A 20,652-nucleotide genomic window follows, 5' to 3' on the forward strand; every position below is an offset into this window, starting at 1 on the left:
ATGGAGAGAGAAGCATGTTAGTGGAAGAGTATGAGCTTCAGCCAGAGCTCAGTGGGCGAGACGCCCACTTCCATCAGTTGGAGTTGTGTGACCTCCGAGTGTGTTTCCTCCCTGGGGACATGGGGTTGCCGTGCTGACCTCCCAGGATGCTCCAGCGGGTTCCGGAGGGATCCTGAGGGAATGCTCAAAAAGTGCCTGGCTCGATGCTTAGGACACAGTAGTTACTCAACATGACTGAAAACTGTAGCCACCTGATTCTGGTCTTCCAGAAGGTTCCATATCAAGGCACATGACCTTTACTGTTTCAATGTATGCTAATTGCATGGAGACAGCAGACCATCTCAGCCGAGCTCACGAAAGGCCAAATGTTTTCAACGGCAACAAGACCAGAATAAGTGTATACAATTAGGGTGGGTGAGTCGGTCCGGAAGCAGGAGGTGAGTGCCCGTCGGGCTGAGATTCAGCTGTGATTGCTCGTATAAAGCATGTGCAAAGCCCTGTCCGCCATGGGGAGTCTGCTTGAAATGAAGAGAGTGCCCATGGGGGCATTAGAGGGGTGCACGCAGGTCAGCCAACGTGGGGCAGATGTGGACGTGGGCCACGTTCACAGCCAGACGGCATGTGTGCCACCAAGGCACCCTGCCCTGGGTCAGGCGTGGGGCACAGACATGAGGCTGATAGCAGAGCCACAAGGTGCTTACAGTCTGGGGAAGGGGAGCAACGCACCAAGCAGTGAGGGGCCATATGCGGGGATCCCAGATCAGGGGCCCTGCCTGGGAGGGCAGGGTGGCTGGGGGGGCACGTTGCTGGCTGAACTGAACTGCTGTCTAGCTGTGTGGCCTGAGGCAAGTCTTCTCCACGCCGAGCTTGTGCTTCCGCAGGAAAGTCAGACTCGGTTGGGGAAGTCAGACCAGCACCACCTCCAAAGTTCCAGGTGGTAGCTGCATAGAATGTGCTGGATGGCAACCAGCTGAGTCAGACCCTCCTGAGTGGCAGTGGGAAAGGACCCGGGAAAGGGCTCCAGTATTCCATTGGGAGGGGGGCCGAAACATGTAGTCCTCATGCCAGCCAGTCAACAATCAACACGTGTCTGCTCCGCGCCCGCTCTCTGCCAGGCGCTGCCAGGCAGGAAGTGGCAGTGGGTCTTCAGCCACAGGCAGTCCACCCCCACCCAGGATGAGAGGGCACAAAGGGGAGACCCAGCCCGAGGGAGTCTTTGGGGAGCAGAGCTTCCATTAGCCACATTTCTTCAGGCATACTATGTTTTCCAAAAGCAGTTCTCACCCATTATTTGATCCCTGTAAACTCTGCCATGAAGCAGACAGGGCCAGTGGTATTAGACCTACTTTTCAATTGTGGGACTAGGCACAGCGAAGCTAAGGGACTTGCCTAGTGTCACACAGCTTTCAGTGGCAGAGGTAAAGCTGGAACCCTAAGCTTCTTATAATCATATGTGGAAGCACTTTTTAAACTGTGAAGTGTGACACCCCGGGGCAGTTTCTAGTTAACTCTTAATGGAGGCTGGGAGGGGCCCTGAACCTGCCTGCTCCCCACATGCCTGGGAGTCACTGGGCTGGGTGGGGGGAGCACCAGGGTGATAGGAGCCGTGCCAGGTTAGGGAACTCTACTCCGGGATCAGGATCTGGATTCCAAAAGGCTTTGGAACATTGGTGACAGAAGACCATCAGGGTAGGAGAGGACATTTTGGTAGAACAGACTCAAAACCTCAAATAAGAAAGAGAAGGAAAAACAGAAGGGCTTCAGAGGGACATGTGAGCACCACCCTAGATCACAAATGGCCAGAATCTTTGAGGGAGGTTCTGGGGGTGCCCAGGATGAAGGCACAGGCAGGCATCCTCTGAGGCCTCAGAGCCCCGAGACTTTGGTCTTAGGGAGAGGGGTTCACTTCCCCTCTTTAGCTCTCATTCCCTCATTTGTCAGTGGAGGCGGTTGTAGCCCCTGGTTTTAGGAGCCTGTGTGGCTCTGACACTCAGTTTCTGTGCGGCCTTGATCCCAAGGCTCACAGATGCCCCAGGTGCTCCCGGGGACCAGAATGGTCCTTACAGAGAGAGCCCCTGAAGAAGGACAGGAGAAGGGGTCAAGCCCAGCTCAGAGACAGACGAGGCATGGCCTTTGGAGAACAACCTGTGCCAAGCGGCTGCCATGTGTGGGCACCCTGCCTTACCTCAGACATTGATCAGCTCCATCGTCAATCATGACCCCATGAACCGGATGTCTTGTTTAGAGGGAAGGATGCAGGCTGCACTGCCCGCTCAGGCATCACCTCCAGAGCAAGCTCCGACTGCCCATCCCCAGTCCTCCTGAGAAGGGCAGGGTGAGGGGTGAACAGGGCAGGAACCCACAGTTCTGATGGGAAGGCCTCCCCTGCTGCTTCCTACCTTGGGGTAAGTTACCCCACTCAGCTTTGACTCCTTCTCAGTGAAGGGCTGCCTGGAGGACGAAATGATTAATGCATGAAAGGGTGCTCACTGGGTCCCCAGGAGTGTCCACTCTGGGCTCTGGCAACGTCCTCTGCTCCTCTTGATTGAACTGTCTCAGCATTGTCTATGGTGGGAGAGGAATCTGAACTCAGGACTGACTTCTCTACAGCTGTTTAGGCCCTGTTTGATTTGGAGACTTGCAGGCCTTCCCAGGAAGCAGGTTGGCCTGCACACAGATCCACGTGGCTCTGGCCTTCCCAGCAGGGAGGGCTACAGGGGGCCCAGTGTTCAGAACTGCAGGCCAAACAGCACCCACCCCTGACCCCTCAGAGAGCAGGCTGCTCCCCTAGCTCCCACTGCCTGCAGCTTTAGGCCATACCAGGGGCCCACGCCTTGGGCGGGCACACAGGGCAGCCATTGTCTGTGCAGTGCCTGGCACCCTCTCGTTTTGCATAGCCACGTGAAGAATGCAAGGGTGCAGGATGGGGACATGTCCCCGCAGAGGGGTGCTGGGGCTGTGGGGGAGGAAGTTGGCCGGGGTGTGGGTAGGGGGGTCGGCAGCAGGACCTTGCCTTCCCCCAGTGCAGTCCAGGAAAAGCAGGTGGCCTCTGGAGATGAAGGGGGTGTCCTGAGGGGGGTGGGAGTGAGAGCAGTGTTCTGATATTCCCCCTGCACCCACTGAACGTGAGGGGATTGCTAATGAGGTGGAGGAGAGTTAAACATTCCCCTGCTCCAGAGGGTTGAGCTGGGCTGGGAGAGAGAAGGGAGAAGTGGGCCCTGGGACGGGGAAGCCTGAACCCCAGGAATGTGCAGAGGCCAAGGCTCCCTCCCTCCAGGCTGTTCTGGAGCTGGGTCCGGAGGCCCTGGGCCCCTCTGGGCCCAGCAGGAGCTGCTAAGCCAGCCAACAAGGGGATTAAGGAGCTGAACATTCTGCCTTCCTTCAGGCTGATGCCAGAAGGTGCTATCTCCTACCTCCCTGCCAGGCCCCTAGCTGACTGGCAGCTGGGTCTCGCCCAGCTTTGACTGGGTCCCTTCTTCTGCCCCTTTCACATCTCAAAGAGACCCCACGGTGCATGTTCCCTGATCTGGCCTCCTCTGTTTTTGATATGCATGGTCCCCAGGTACCCAGGACCCCCCTCTCCCCAGTACCCCTTCTCCAGCCCAGTCTCTCCATATCTGGCTTCAGAGCCCACTCCCAAAAGTTTACCTTGATGTCTTGCCTGCTGCAAAGTGGAATTCCATTTCCTTTCTTTCCTACAGTCAGAGAGGACAGACAGTCCCCAGGGTCAGATCAGCTGTGCAAGAGCAAAGTCAGTCATCTCAGGGCTGGCGCTTGGGGTAGGCATTAGGAGAATTTTAGGGCACTGGCATCAAAGGGGTTTCCCAGCCGCAAGGCCCTGAGGAAAAGCAGGGTCCCTCCTCCTAGGCCCTCCCTCCTCTATCCCTGGTGGGGGCGGGGGCAGGGGCACCTACCTGGGCCAAGGCCCCGCCCCCTTCCCCAGGGGGCTGGGCAGGAGCTTTGCTGGGGACCCTGCCCTGGCTTAGGCGGTTGCTGTGGGCGGGCCTCTGGCCTTGCCAGTGCCTGGGCCTCCGCCTGCATTCTAGAGCCCCAGCCGCTGCCAGTGCCGTTGCTGCTGCCTTGGCTGGGCTACTGCCTCTCCTCAGCCTCTGACCACTACTGACCACCCCATCCCAGCCCAGCTGCTCTGCTCTCCTGGCCATGACCCCGGCCCCTCAGGGACTCTGGCCCAGCCCTGAGCTCTGAGGCCCCCTCCCTCTCCTGTGGGCCATGGCCAACTCGGGCCTCCAGCTCCTGGGCTACTTTCTGGCCCTGGGAGGCTGGGTGGGCATCATTGCCAGCACAGCCCTTCCGCAGTGGAAGCAATCCTCTTACGCTGGCGATGCCATCATCACCGCTGTGGGCCTCTACGAAGGGCTCTGGATGTCCTGCGCCTCCCAGAGCACCGGACAGGTTCAGTGCAAGCTCTACGACTCACTGCTCGCTCTGGAAGGTAGGCCTCAGGCCAGCTGGGCAGCGGTGGGATCCGGGTGAGGGAGGTCTGGCGCATGTTTCCCGCAGCCTGCCGTCTGCTCTGGCCTCCACCCTCCAGCCCCCTGCCTCGCTGCGCTTTTGAAAATCTAGGCTAGCCCAGTGTCCCCACACAGGGAAGGAGCCCTAGGCTCTGGCAGCTCTGGGTCCAGATCCCAGCTCTGCTGCTATAACCTTGAAGGAGTCACTGGTCCTCTCTGTGTTCCTGTGTCCTCATCTGTGAAGGGAGTGCTATGACTTCTATAGGCTTATGGGAGGGTCGGGTGAGATGGGTGCCTGGCACTCAAAGAGGCGCAGTCAAGACCCTCCCCTCCACTTCTCCCCATGCTCTGTAGGCAGACAGGCTGTGTGCACATGCCTTCCCAGCCACTTAGACAAGCATGCCGGTATGCGGAGGGCGTACCCACACACATGTACACCCCACCACACACACATACACACATGTGCACACACAGGTACTTGGCCACAGGTCCCTCCCAACTCCTCCTGGGGTATGGAATTGAGCCTGATAAGTTTGCTCATAAACAGGCATCACTGTGCTCTGTCCCTGGCCCTAACCCACCTGCCATCTGCCCAGGGCCCCCAGGCCAGAGCTGGCCTGCCATCACGTGGGCTGCCCCTGCTTATGCCCGTCCCAGCAGGTCACCTGAAGGACCCAGATCCCCTGAGTTGCCCCCTGGCCCAGGAATGACCCAAGAGGCAGGCATGTGGCTGCCATAGGTGACTCACAGGGCAGAGAGGAAGGTGACCAGAGTCAGAATGGCCAATGGGGGAGGTGTCCCCGCCCAAAGGCCACCTGGGCTGAGCTGGGCCTCACACGCCCTCAACTCCTCATTTTGCCTCTGCTGCTCAGGAGGAGTGGGCCAGGCCCAAAAGAGAGTCCCCAGCCACAAAGTGGCAGGATGCGAGAACTCAAATTGCCCCATCACCACAGGCCACCTAGCGGGGCCTGCAAGGGGGAGTGAACAGTAGAATCACGCGGGGAAGCTCGGCCCCACCCCTGGCTTCAGCACCCCTCACACCTGCCCAGGGGGCAGCCCCTCCCTTCCTGGGCTCCCACCAGCTGCTCAGTCCCTCCTGCCCACCCAGGTCACATCCAGTCTGCACGAGCCCTGATGGTGGTGGCTGTCCTCCTGGGCTTCGTGGGTATGGTTCTCAGTGTCGTCGGCATGAAGTGCACCCGGGTTGGAGACAGCAACCCCACGGCCAAGGGGCGCATCGCCATCTCTGGGGGTGCCCTCTTCCTCCTGGCGGGTGAGTGCCTCTCATTCCTTCTCCATCATCTTGGCTGAGGCAGGTGGCCAGCTGGGGCAGCGCTGAGCACCCCTCCTTTGTCCTTAGGCCTCTGCACTTTGACTGCTGTCTCATGGTATGCCACTCTGGTGACCCAGGAGTTCTTCAACCCGAGCACACCTGTCAATGCTAGGTGAGTGCCACAGCATGGCTTGGGCCAGGGGCCAGGCTGGGCCTCCCTCTCCACTGGGGCCACTGGTCTTTACCCTGCAGGGCACTTGGAGGGGAAAACAGGACGCCCCAGAGGCTGTCACTGAGAAGCTGGCTGGAGCAGGGAGCCAGGCAGGGGGTGGCTGGGCCCTCTGAAGGGGCGGGAGACCTGTGAAGGATGTGGCAGGAGCTAAGTGCTGTGGCTCTGGGCTGAAGTCCTAGCTCTGCGCCGCAGGCAGTGCGACGGGCTAGTTCCTGAATCTTTCTGCGCCTGGTTTTCTCCCTGTAAAACAGAGGTGGGACCTGAGGACCCAGCTCACGTGGGATTGTGAGGGTTCAATGAGATACGCAGGTAAGGGCCTCAGCACAATGCCAGGCCCTGGAGAGCACTCAGTCAAGGGGGGCTGCTGTTATTCTTGCAGGAAGCAGCTGTTACTTTGGGCAGCAAGGGGGTGGGGGTGAGGCTGGAGAAGATAGGGCAGATCATGGAGGGCCGTGCAGACATAGGAAGGTCTTATTCCCCACCTGGGGTGGAAGGCAGCTGACACTTCTTCCAGCTGTGGTATGAATGGTGAGGAGGGGGTAAGAGCAGCAAGGCACTGCTGCAAAGGTCTGAAGCAGAGGGTGTGGGCCAAGGGGGCTAGCAGGGGAGAGTAGGTTCAGAGAGATTTAGAAGGTAGAACGGTCAGGACATGTAGGCCCAGGGTGTGGGGGCCGAACAGGGGACTAGGTGCAGGGCCTCCTGGCTCCTCCTTCCCCTCTCAGCTCTGCCAGGAGCAAAGAACGAAACAGTGTCAACCCCAGACATTCCAACAGGCCTTGGTCCTGGGGTGGACGGACAGACAGTAAGGAAAGATGCCTGGGCTGTCTAGTCAGGAGAGCTCGCTGGAGGGGGCGGAGGTGTGGAGAGGGGAGGAAAGAGACCTCAGGTGAGAGGCTTGTGCCCTGGGGCTGGCAGCTCTATGAAGGCCTGCCAAACAAGAGGCATCTCAGCTCAGGGATGCCAGGCTGGCACTTGTCCCTTCATCCTTTCAACACTCCCCAGAGCCGCCTGGTGGCAAGCCCTGTGCTGGGCCCTGGGGACACGGATGAATCCGGGGCTGTCTGCCCTGGACGCCTTTCCCCAGGAGCCAGACAAGCAAGGGACTGAATGGCCACCTAGAGAGAGTCAGCTTAAGGCAGGCAAGCACAGTGGGGTCTGCGGGAATCCCCTGGAGGAGGTGGCATCTGAGCGGGGGCCCTGAAGTAGCGCAGCAGACGCAGAACGGGAGATATTCCAGCAGGGAGCGCCTCCTGCGAAGACACTGAGGGCGGGAGATCCAGGGCGCCGCTGAGAGCGGTGGGCTGGCCTGCAGGGCCCAGTGAGGAGAGCCCGGAGTGCTAGGGGGAGGGGTGTGACCTTCTCCAGAAGGCAGCGGGGACCCCCGGATGGGAGTTCTGTGGGCCAGACGGTGACAGAGATGTCAGGGATTGTCCTGCTCCTCCCGACTAGACCTGTGGGCCCTCCCGTCCCCCCTCCACTGGCGGGATGAAAAACCGAACCCGAGGTAGTACAGAGCAGGCCTCTGAGCCTGGGTCACCTGTGGTGTTGACATGCTGGGGGGTTTGAGGGGAGAGGAAAGATGAGCATTCATCCCTGCCTATCGGGAGAGGCTTCAAGGCTTATGAGGCCCCCAGTCTCAGCTCCTTTGCCCAGGGATGCTGGGGAGCCTCTGGGGAGCACGGCGGAGGGCTGGGCTTGCAGCCACACCTGATGGTGTCCTCCCCTCCCCTTGCAGGTACGAGTTTGGCCCGGCCCTGTTTGTGGGCTGGGCGTCTGCTGGCCTGGCCATGCTGGGGGGCTCCTTCCTCTGCTGCACATGCCCGGAGCCCCAGAGAACCGACAGCAACCCGCAGCCCTACCGGCCTGGCCCCTCAGCTGCCGCCCGAGAGTACGTCTGAGCCCAGCCCACCCGGCCGTGCTGTCCCACCCAGCACTCCGCCAGCCCCTGCAGCACCCTGGGCAGGACCAGTAGGGCACAGGGTGTTTGTTCCCCGAGCTCGGTTACAACCCTGAGCAGCTTGTCCCCAGCACGGGCACCTGCCCTTCGCTCTGAGACCCAGACTCAGATACTCAGAGAGAGGCCAGAGGCAGGACCCAGCCACAGGAGCAGGCACCGCACCACGGTGCCCACATGGCACCAGGGTGTTTCTCCACACCAGCCCAAGTGCCAGCCCTTTTACTGGCGGCTTATTTACTCACTGAAGGGATATGTGAGTGTGTACTCGGCTGGGCCCTGGGGACACAGCAGTAAAGATGGGACACAGCCAGAGCCCTTGGCCTCCCCAGGCCCACAGGTCCTCATAGCCACCCCCCAAAGGAAGCAGTGTCCCCTCATTACACATGAGGAAGCACGTTCAGAGAGACCATGAGGCTTGGCCTTATTGTCTCTGAATTCAGGTCTCAGGCTCCTCCTGCAGGCTCAGCGCTGCATGGACACCCACAGAGAAGTTTAGGCCAGACTGCAATACCCCTGCCCCCGGGAACAGGCCCCAGGCCAGGCTGCTGAGAGGACCCAGGTCTGACCCTGCTGGCCAGTGCCTGCGCCTGGGCCTGACCCCACAGCCCCTGCCCCCTTTCCTCCACTGCTGCTCACCCCACTAACCAGCTCTCCTCTCTTTTGACTTTCAGACCAATTGTTAAATTGTCTGCCTCCGCCAAGGGCCCCCTGGGTGTATAATGTCCAGGTCCCCAGCCTGTCCCCCTGCCATACCTAGACTGTGTGTTTGGTATTTTTTGGAAAGAGAAGTGAACGTCAAGCCCCAAGAGTGGTGTCATTTGATCTGTCCCTGGCGTGGCTAGGGTGGGGCCTGGCTCAGAGGTCAGAGCAGGTCCCCGGTGGTGTTGGCCATAAAAATGGGGACATAGAGGTCCAGGGTGGGTTACAAAGCACATCCAAGGCTGATCAGCGTGCCTGTCCTATGCCCAGTGCCCTCCCCAGCCTGGCCTCGGGTTGGCACCAGGACCTCCGTGATAGGAGACGTTACTCTGAGGCCGGGCCCGGCGCTGAGAGCCAGCCCCAGGGTCAGGGAGCCCCTGGTCTGACAGACACACAGCCCCACCCGTTACTCTGCCTGACCCTGGGAAACCTCCCGGTCGAGGGGAACATCCCTGGGAGGCCCTCCAGCTGGGTTCTGGAGGTCAGAGCTGGGTTGCCGGGAAAGTGTAGGAGTTCGCTAAGTGGCGAAGGGACTGGGAGAAGGACGGCAGGGCCTTTGGGGCATTCGGACTGTCCCGAGCAAGATTGGAAGCTCCGCTCTGCTCCCACGCAAATGCGGCCCCTTTCCCACACCCACCACTCCTCCTCTCCGGTCTGCGCTGCGAGGCTCGGCTATATTCCTGTCCTAGAACCAGAACAGGGAGGGGGTGGTCTGATGCTGCCCGAGACTGGTCGGAGCTCCATCCTCATGCAGAGGTGCCGCCAGAGCCAAAGGGCTTTCGGTCTTAAAGTACAGGGAACCAACCATCCCCTTCCTCGAGAAGGGGAAATGTCCTCAGAGGAACGTAAAATCAACACAGATCAGCTCCTCTCCTATGTTCAGGCCTCTCCAACCCCAAACCTCCTCCCTAGAGCCCGGGTCTCTCTCTGACCACTTCCTCCTTTCCCATCTGGAAAGAGCTGCCCGTAACTGTCCCTTGCCTTCCCCACACCCTCCTCTACCAGCTTCATTCTGGCTTCCTCCACCAGCATGTGGTGCCACATCTCCCACCAGGTCACACATCCCAGAGACACAGCTCCGCCTTCTCGAGCTTGACTCTGAGAAGCGAAGTTGTGGACAATCCAGTCGGGGCGGGAGGGATGGGAGGAGGGAAGAGCTGCAGAGGATAATTTGTGCGGCGCCCTGGCCTGGCAACTGCCTGTATCCATGGGAAGCCGTAGGAGAGGCTGTTACATGAGGCCTGTAAAGCCTCTGACCAGAGGGGAGGGACACCTAACCTATATGGGTTTACCAGAGTCCTGCCCTCCCCAATTGTGAATAAGAACTATGAAAGTCCCTCTAGGTGCCTGAGCTATAACGCAGTGGATACACATTTGAGTCACCTGGGGAGCTGACGCCCAGGCTCCACTTCCAATATTTCGGTTTAATCGGCTTGCAGTGGACCTGACATCTGAGCTCAGGCCGTTCCCTGAACTGCTACAATGTGTGGTCAGCACTGAGGGCACTTCTGTGAGGCCTAAAGTTGGGGACTCGTTTCTCACCACTCTGAGGGATCTCAGAGGGAAAAAGGCACCTACAAGAACAGAAGAGGAAAGTCAAGTTCTGTCTCCTTCTGCCTTTCCTGAGACCAGGCTAGTCCACGAGATTCCCACATCCTCCCCATAAATATGCCCTTTTTGCTAAAATAAGTTTGAGTTTGAGTTTTTGTTACACACAGCCAAAAGACCCCTGACAACACCAAATGTGGAACCTGGACACTGAATGTCGCAGTGAGAGCTCCTGTTATGGGTGCTAACTGAGCATGGTGGGACGCAGGCCACAGAGGCTCCACCTCCTTGTCCCAGGGAATCTGTCATCCCTTACTATCTGGTCATGAAGCAGTTGTCCAGGAAATGGTACATCGTCTCTTGAGGTTCAGGGCCTACCAGAGGCTTAGGACTCTTACGAAGCAAGGGTCCACTGCTGATGTGCACAGAAGCCAATACTATGGCACTGGCCTTTGAGAAAAGAAAGCAGCTTTATTTGCAAGTAGATTGGCAAGACAGGAGGCAGGGCTCAAATTTGTCTTCCTTGATCCAGGATATGAGGTGGGGTTTTAAGGGATAGCACTTAAGGATTCACGAGTGTTACCTTACTCCTGAGTGTAACTTTTGTTCTGGGTCTTGTTGGAAACAAGATAAAGCCAGGTTCTATGCTTATAGGACTTGGTAGGAAGGTATTGGGATAGAATGTGCTGTCTGCTTCTTGCGGCTTTCAGGGACAGGCTGTGAGAGAGACAAGCTCCATGCCAGTGGGGAGGCCTGACAGGGATAGAAAACGCGTGGAGTGATCCTTCGTGTAGGGAAGCCCTTTCTGCCCCACAGCCAGGGACTGGAGACGAGGAGTCAGATCACCACATAAACCCAGCTATAATAACACACTGATCAACGACACAGAGGGGTACTGGCCATGCGCAGGAGATGTCTGAAAGAAGTTAGAGGGGTTTGAGGCTAGAAGATCTGGGGAAGCTTGACCCTCCCTGCCCCAGGCCTCTCTGAAGCAACCTCTTTCAAATGTCTACATCAAAGTTACCTGGGGGGCCGGCCCGGTGGCTCGGGCGGTTAGAGCTCCATGCCCCTAAATCCGAGGGCTACCGGTTCGATTCCCACATGGGCCAGTGGGCTCTCAACCACAAGGTTGCCCGTTTGACTCCTCGAGTCCTGCAAGGGATGGTGGGCAGCGCCCCCTGCAACTAAGATTGAACATGGCACCTTGAGCTGGGCTGCCGCTGAGCTCCCAGATGGCTCAGTTGGTTGGAGCGCATCCTCTCAACCACAAGTTTGCTGGTTCGACTCCCGCAAGGGATGGTGGGCTGTGCCCCCTGCAACTAGAAACAGCAACTGGACCTGGAGCTGAGCTGCACCCTCCACAACTAAGATTGAAAGGACAACTTGACTTGGAATAAAGGCCTGGAAGTACACACTGTCCCCAATAAAGTCCTGTTCCCCTTCCCCAATAAAAATCCTTAAAAAAACAAAAGTCACCTGGGCTGCCAACCTGCAGCAGGGCCAAGTTTGCTGCCTTATGGCTGGACTCCTGTTTACTGTCCCAGCCTCAAGGCTAAAGGATTGGATGGAGACCCAGGAAGGTGGGTCAAAGGGCATGATCCTAAAGCTTTTGCCATTGCTTATTAGGAAATTGTTCCCCTGAGAATGAAATCAACATGCCATGAAATACATTTTGGAGAGTAATATTCCTGTGTGCCAGCTCTTAAGGAATGCCCAGGTAACTAGGGGGAGCAAACCCAGGGCACTGGAGTTGCTGGTCAGGGGACTCATCTATTTCCGGCATCTGAGAACATGGATATGGACTGGGTATTAGATGATGTCAAGGAATTATGGTTCATTTTGTTCTACGTATGTTCATTTGTGTGATAATGACACTGTGGTTACTTTTCTTTAAACCCGTATCTGTTTGAGGTGCACACTGACATGATATAATGGCTGGATTTGCTTTTAAATACTCTAGGAACTAAAAAGTCAGGGGCAGGGGAAGTAAGACTGGGAATCAGTGGTACTTAAGGGTTCACTCTATTCCCCTCTCTGCGTGGACATTTGCAAATGAAATAAATAAAAGGTTAAAAACTGCTTCCAGTTCTGCTGGTTGTATAATTTAATGTACCCCTGCTGACCATGGGAATAAGCAGGATGAATATTCACTCCTCAAAGCACAGACCTGACAGCAGTGTCACGTGCACATGTTGGAAATATGGCACTTCTCAGACCTCACCCCAGACCAAGCGAAACAGATGAGGCATTTTAACAAGATCTCCAGGTGATTTGTGCTCACACTGAAGTTTGGGAGACGCAGACCTACGCTAGTGAGAGCTGTGTGGTGCGTCTTTTGTTTTAGAGGATTTCAACTGAGCTACCTTGTTCTCCATCATTTGGATTCTAGGTGTACTGGAAGTGGGTCGATTTATGATTTCGTCTAGAGTTAGCAAGAGTAGGGGAAGCCCCAACGAAACTTGATTCAGGCAAAACTAGAAATAAAGAATGGACAATACCCAAAGTCAGGCTTCCTGCCTTTTCTTCTCCTCCTAGAGCACATACAAATAATATGTTTCATTTCACGAGAAATTGCAGGCAATTTAATTCTGGACAACACTCCTGTTGGAAACAACTAAAAATTGTTGGGGAAAGTGTAAAAAATTCCTTACAGCATCAGAGGGCTGACATGACGCTATGGAATCACCAAGTCAAAATCTGAAAAGCACTCCCTCGCACACATAGTGGCCCACGTGGCCACGAGAGGGCTGAGGCGTCCTTGCCTGGCCGGGGCGAAGATCGGTGACACTGAACAGCTTTGAACAAATAAGTAAATATACTGAAGATAACGGAAGCCAGGCTTCTTATGGTCAGAGAATCAATTTACAAAGGTGAGAACAGGGAAGACTAAGATAAATCCTGTGGTGGTGTATTGGAACTGGAGGTGTCTGGATGAACTCCTGGCTTTTAATATATGTAGATAAGTATCGAAACAGTTATAGCTGTGTATGTACATACCTGCATGTGACATACCTGTATCTATGAGCTCTATCCCCTCGGAAGGACTAAAAGCAACGACATTCCAGCAGCAAGCCCATATCTTGATTTCTGAATCCCATTCTCCACGGAAAGGTACCAGACCTCCACAGAGAAATGGCAGGTTTGAGGGCTGGGGTAAGAAAAGTACATAATAAACTTGGAGTGTCTTGGTCCAGAAAGTGAGAAAGAGCTCAAGGAATGATGAAGACATGTCTAAAGGATAAAGATTCAAGGAGTTCCCACTGCCTTTATCTGGGACAATCTGAGCATTAAAATAAATAATGATAGCAATGGATTTTAACTCAGTGAATAAAAGTAAGAATTCTAAACAAAAATAAACATAAGTCCATACTGATACGAATAAAGAAAAGAAAAAGCTGTAGAGTAAAATGCCAACTAATGTGAATAATTTATTCTAGTAAGTACAAAATATTTACTTTACAGTGGTGAAACGTAGCAGACATATCTTAATCGAGTGAGGAGAGTTAACACCATCAATAAATAGGACAAGTCAAAGGCATGTGTCCCTTAATATAATGCACTGAGAACACAGCATCATTTATGATATTCCTGCTCAAGGTACATAAACTGAATCGACTTATGACAAGTCAGAAAAACCCAAATTGAAGTTATTCTATAAAAACAGTCCGTACTCCTCAAAACTGTCAAAGTTATGGAAGACAAGGAAAGACTAAGGAGCCATTCCAGACCGAGGAGATTGAAGGGATATTACGACTAAATCCAGTGAGTGATCCTGGATTGGATTCTGGACCTGTAAAGGATTCTCTCGGGACAACCAAAGTGAATGGTGTCTGGGGTTTAGATGGCAATACTGTATCAAAGGTAATTTCTAGAGCTCGATAGTTTACTGCGATTTTGCAGAACAGTGTCCTTACATTTTAGGAAATACACACTTGAAGTAGTAAGAGGCATCAGAAAAAATATTCATAGATACACATGAAGAGCTACAAGCATTTACAGTGTAATAAATAATTGGGCAATCTAAGTGAAGGGCAGACAGGAACCCTTTGAACTATCCTTGCAATTTTTCTCTAAAGTTTCAAATTATTTCAAGATAGAAAGTAAAAAAGACTGAAAATAAAAAAAGTCTAAGGAAAAGCTAGAACACTCTATTGCTGCTCTTCGCAGAGGGCACTTGAAAATCCAGGCAAATGTAGATGCCTCGCAAGATGGTGATGGAAAGGAAAGCTTTGCGTTCACCTATGGTGAAAACAACAACAAAATATTTATTTCACCTCTCATTTTTAAAAGATGTTTTCGCTGGCTATAGAATTCTGGTTTGACCCCACCCTTACCTCCCACCTTCAGTACTTGCTGGGATATAGCAAAAGCGAATAAAATAGACAAAACCCCTAACCTTATGAAGTTTACCTTCTAGCAAAAACAAAGAATAATGTAAATGTAGATTAGCAGGTGAGAATATGCATTACGGAAAAGAAATGGAGCAGGGTAAGTAAGGACAGGGGATCTGGGTGGGGGAGGGGTTGCTACATTAACAGAGAGTTCAGGAAAGTCCAGAGTAGTCAGAGACCTGAATGAACTACTAAGGTAGAAAATCCTTTGATTTTCTGAGGAATCTTCCTGTTAGAGGGAAAAGCAAGTGCAAGAGCCTTGAAGTGGGAGTGGAGTAAACCAGGGAAGAGCAGAAAATGGGAGTGGGGCAGGTGGGGACACATTGTCAAAGGAGGACTGGATACATCTGGAAGGTTTTGAGCAGAGAAGTGACACAAAATCTGACACGGTTTTTACGACACCTCGGCTGCTATGTTGAGAACTGCCAGTGGGAGAAGGGTGGGGGTGAGACGGAAGGTCACAGGGAGCTCACCTTGGAGGTTACAGTAGCCTAGGTGAGATGATGGAGGTCTGGATCCACGGGGTTGGACGTGGTCAGATTCTGGATGTTTCAAAGGCAGAATCAACGGGCTTTCCAGACTCATTGAAGGTGTGTGAGGAAAAATGACAAGTCAGGATGGATCCTCAGGGCGAGGGCTGGGACACGCCGGATAGGCTGGTGGTCACTGAGATGAGGAAGGCAGTGGGATTAACAGCCGTCACCCTTCTGTCTGCCGCATCTGGAGCCACATTTTCACAGGACTGCTCTCCTCAGTAGTCTCCTTGTTGCTAAACTCAGTGGGCACTGGTCAGCTTCCACCTTCTTGGACCTCTTGGCTTTGATGGCAACTGAACCATTTCTACTCTGTTCTCTAGGATTCTATGCTGCCCACCTTTCTGGATGTAACATCTTTTTCTGGTCATCACTTTACGTCCTTGGCCTTGTTCCACAAGTTTGGGCCTCTACCCTCTGCTCTTCGTAGATGCTCCTTGAGTGATGTGACTTCACCCATGACCACAGCTTTCAATAGCCACGTGACGAGTGTCATTCAGCTTTAACTTGCATCTCAAACTCCAAATCTACTGCCTGCAAACTCCCCAGGGATGCCCCATAGGCACTTCAAACTCCGAAGCTAAAACTGAACAGATCCCTTCCCTTTTATTAGGTTGGTGCAAAAGTAATCGTGATTTAAAAGGTTAAAAATAATTGCAAAAGCCGCAATTACTTTTGCACCCACCTAATAGTCTCTATTCCAGCAGATGGCACCACCTGTATCCTTCTGCAGTAATGCTGGGTTCTTTCCTCCGCTTCCCTACATTGTCACCTACATCTGTCAATTCCATTTCTGAAAACGTCAAACCTGGAGCCCCTGTCCTACCGCTATATCTATGGTCCAGGTCTCATCATTTATCTGGACTTCTGCAACAATGTTCAAATCGGTTACTTTTGATCAATTTTTTTTTTTAGCCCCAGAATCTTTCTAGAATAAAAATCATTTAAAAATCCAGATTCCCGGGGCCAGCCCAGTGCCTCAGGCAGTTGGAGCTCTGTGCTCCTAAAGCCAAAGGCTGCCGGTTCGATTCCCACAAGGGCCAGTGGGCTCTCAACCACAAGGTTGCCAGTTCGACTCCCACAAGGGATGGTGGGCTGTGCCCTCCACAACTAAGATTAAAAGGACAATTTGACTTGGAAAAAGTCCTGGAAGTACACACTGTTATCCAGTAAATTCTTGTTCCCTTCCCCAACAAAATCTTAAAAAAAAAAAAAAAATCCAGCTTCCCTATCACCAGCTCTTCAGCCCAGAATCAATTAAAGTGCAGGAGGGCTGTACCAACTAGTTGCCCTGATCCTGTAAAGAGGTGTTAAAACATCATTTGGATAGGTGTAAATACAGTGCAAATTAACAGCCTATTAATTTCTCCTGTATCCTTTATAGCTTTTATAAACAGGTGGCCAGAATGAAACAGGCCTTCCTCTACCTGGAGCACCATTTAGAGCACGAAGAAGCAGAGTTCCTAAGACTACTCCTTCCCCAGCCGCAAGCCAGCCTCACTAGTGTCACACTAATCCTTCCTCTAGGACTAAGCTTGCTACAAGCTATACTTCCTTTTGCCTCAGTCTCTACCAGATGTTCAAGCTTCCCCCATTCAGCTGTCACTACCTCAATTCCCATTAGCCCTCGTACTAATCTGACCCAGTATTTTGCTCCCTTCCCAAACCTTCCAATGTGCCGTCTAGAATTCAGCCACCACCTATTATTATTCACCTTTTTTGTACTCTACCTCTAACCAGACTCACCCATTAGGACACTATTTCCCTTGCAGTCCCTTCAGTGATGGCTTTTTCCTTCTTCTAATCCTCCAAGGAGCATGGTGCCTGGTGGTGGGCTAGGTCTCTCATTACACCATTGCCACTTCTAAACCATTTTCCTCCCTTGTAATCCCTCAGAAACTCCAATTTCTTTGAAGCCCAAACCTGCAGACTAAATCTGTTATCCAGCAGCATTCCTTGAAGATTTTAATTCCAGGGTCAACATCATCTTCTCCACACCTACTACTACCATCACCACCTGCAGCAATTTCAACACCCATGGAGATCCTTTGAACACCATGGCCTATTTTTGACCTCTTCACGTGCAATAATTTCTCTTCCTCCTGTCTTCCACTCACATGACCATAAACCAAACTTTATCATGACCAGTTAGTGCACATCTCGAGGTTAAGCATGCCAGTCTAGGACCATCTCATTTTCTTCCAGCTCTTTAGTGCACCTATTCCACGGAGTCAATCTGGAACACTGGCCAACTCCTGGATCAATTCCAGTTACCCATGTTCTGGATCTGGGGATGGGCCAAGTGGATGCTGGGAACATTACTGTCAACTATAACCCTACATTCACTTTCAGTACCTTCGTGCTTTTTCTATTGACTTAGCAAAATCTTGGTTAGACCCAACCCCCCATCTGCTGGCTATTCTATTTCCCTAATATACTTGTTTCCCTTTCAAGACAACTGTTAGTCATGTGCTGCGTAAAAATGTTTTGATCAGTGGCAGACCCCATATATGACAGATGGTCCCCTAAGCTTGTAACAGAGCTTAATTTCCTGTAAGAAACGGACAGGTGGCTCAGGAGGGATTTTTCCTCTGATGGAAACACTATGGGGCTGGGCAACAGACCCCATCTCTCTCAGCACCTCGATTGTTTTTAAAACTGTTAAGTGTTTTTCCAGGATCCATCAGCTCTAAGTCAAGTAGTTTCAAGGTAGTTGTGGAGGGCGCAGCTCACACTGGCCCATGTGGGGAACCGAACCGACAACCCTGGTGTTACGAGCATCACGCTCTAACCAACTGAGCCAAAGGCCGCCCCGGCACCTGGACTGCAGATTACATTCCAGTCACTGAACTTTCCCAGCAGGAGCCTGCTCCCCTAGTGCTACAGCCATCCAGATCTACCTTGATGGTCTTCAGAGTACATTGCTGTAAATTCTTGGTGGAGGACCTCAGATCCCGTACCAGGACACAGGTCCATGGAACTACCTTAGTGAGTTGGCACTGTCACTTTAATAAAAGCTTTCTGTGGCCGTGTGCAGCCAGCCTGTCCCTGTACTTTGGGAATATTTTCACGGTGCAATGATGTAAAGCATAGGTTAAGTTTGATTTCTCCCATCACTTCAATGCTAGAGAGCCCTTTGTGCCAGGCAGGATTAATGAAACAAATTTCCAAAGTCAGAATACTGAGTCCCCAAGTTCTACACCCTCTCCATGTTAAACACCCCTTTTTAATACTGCAGTTCCTTAATCTGACCTCTGCTCCAACATGCAATAGCCAAAACCACATTGCTGTGACAATTCTGTTCCTTTATCCCTCCCATCTTAAACATTCCTTCTGATCCCCAAGGCACCACCTTTCATTCTCTCCTGAGTCACTAGTAAGTGATCTAGGTATTTCCAACCAATCCAGCTCAGCTCCCTGTTCATGGAGCCGTGTTAACAGCTTTGATGTATTCCTGACCCTGCTGGAGAGCAGGTGGAGGGCTTGTGGGATAGTCATTACCAAGTCTACAGTCGTGTAATGTCCTAGGCCTTCATTCACCGTGACTCACCCAGAGCAACTTGCAGTCCTAGAAGCTCGTCACAGTAAATGCCCTATACATACTGTATCTTTTCTGTTTAGACACACAAATACTTACCATTGGGTTTACAGTTGCCTACAGAATTCTATACAACCTAAGCTGTTGCAAGGGAACTCTGTACAATGAAATCATCACCTACCCCACTTCTCAGAAGGTATCCGTTGTTAGAATCCTAATACTGCACATCTTTTTCTCCCTTCAAATCTCCAACCTCTTCTAAGATCTGTCTTTCAAATTTATTGAATTGATATTGTCTCAATATCCATGAACATGAAAACTTCAATTTTTTTCAACCTTTGAAAATGTTAGTTCTAAATATATTTCCTTGATATTATCACGATGTACTTTTTACTAGCTAGTATTATATGGAAGTTTTAGCCATTTACTAAATTATCCATTAATTTGACTGTATTCTTGGTTTTTCTGTCACCAATATAGATACAGGACATATTCTTGACAGTTGTTTTTCTCACTGTACTGCCTAAGCCCACCAGTGCAATGAGCAACAGAAACCATGACAACAAATGTCCTCACCTTCTTCCTCACGTCTGATGTGATATGGCAATTAATTCCTTGTCACTCTCCCATGCTAACTCTGCCCAGCCACATAGGTCTTATATATAAGGTTGGTGCAAAAATAATTGCAGTTTCGTATTTATTTTAAACGGCAATTACTTTTGCACCAACCTAATAGGAATATGAGGTGTTCATGGTTAAGGATGGAGAACCAGGCTAAAGGCCTGTCAAAAATCCAAGAGGCAGAGTTGCCAGGTGAGGAAACCAATGCACTGCTGCTGCTGCCGCAAAGCAGCTTCCACCCTCTTAACAGAATTGGCTTCTCCAAAGTCTCATGGGGTGCATCTTGCTTGCAAGAAAGATGAATGCATTCCCTGGCTGGTCTTACAGTCATAGGCTATCTAATCCTTACACAACATGAAGGAAGTGCTGGGCAACAGACACAAAATAAAATACATAGGTAAATTCTGTGTGTTAACACTGACAGAAAGACTATCACAAAACACGTCCTTTGCACTCTTGCCAACACAAAATATCTCACTAAAAGGCAGAGTTGATTCCAAATTTGGAAGGAGTTTCAAAGAGTGTTGACTGATAGCAGCCTCGCCTACTTAAATATTATTTTCCCACTTATTCACCAGTCCCCTAGAATGAAAGTACCAGTGCACTGCAACCTGTTCTGCGAATCCTGAGTACATTCTGGATAGGGAACCACCACGTAGACTTACACAGCAACGCAGGGCTCTTGGACATGCCACACTAGCCTGTACCCCTACCATCTTTCCCCTGACCACTCCAAAGCTGCTCAGGATGATTCAGAAGGCATCTCTTCACCGCAGTCACTAACTATTCCATCAAGTATGTCAAAGAGCATCTAACAAGACATTATAAAAATATACCCAGAACAGGCTTAGGCTACAAGGAAATTGAGACCACAAAATTAGTATCATTGACCTCCGAGTTCTTTAGCAGCCTTCTCAGGCATTATATTATTTGTTGTTACCATCTCTTCTGATCACACAAAGGAGTTGAACATACCAGGTTCTGTGGCAGACATCAAGCAACTCTTTAAGTACCTTCAATTGGCAGGCTGAAATAACTCCCACAGGGACAGAAATAATGGACTTCCAGGGATTAAAATCTGGTTAAGTCTCTGCTACAGCATGCCCTCACCACATACCACTGCCTCCCAGCAAAAGGAACTTAATAAAAAGGAAAATGGTCAGATTATCCTAGTAAGTGTTCTCTAAGTTTTAGTATGAACCCACAGGTATGTCACTCAATGAAGGATTACACATTAAAACTTTCCTGGAGTAATTACCAGTGAGCATCATCTATTTTCAGATAGGTTAAATTTATACAAAGACAATTATTTAAGAGCTAAGAGTCCTGTAAACCAGCTAAGGACTTATAAACTAAAATAGAACAAGACAGAAATTTACACAAAGACA

General features: G+C 51.8%; 1 protein-coding gene across 1 annotated transcript; it reads left to right on the plus strand.

Moving 5' to 3' along the window:
* Positions 1–3,991: 3,991 nt before the first annotated feature.
* Positions 3,992–10,315, plus strand: CLDN19 (claudin 19). Its single transcript, XM_081056709.1, has 5 exons — positions 3,992–4,453; positions 5,581–5,745; positions 5,833–5,917; positions 7,713–7,865; positions 8,606–10,315. The coding sequence occupies exons 1-5, from the start codon at positions 4,231–4,233 to the stop codon at positions 8,652–8,654; spliced, it is 675 nt and encodes a 224-aa protein (XP_080912835.1). The 5' UTR covers positions 3,992–4,230; the 3' UTR covers positions 8,655–10,315.
* The last annotated feature ends 10,337 nt before the right edge of the window (positions 10,316–20,652 follow it).

Source organism: Rhinolophus hipposideros (assembly GCF_964194185.1).
Source record: "Rhinolophus hipposideros genome assembly, chromosome: 8".
Taxonomy (NCBI): domain Eukaryota; kingdom Metazoa; phylum Chordata; class Mammalia; order Chiroptera; family Rhinolophidae; genus Rhinolophus; species Rhinolophus hipposideros.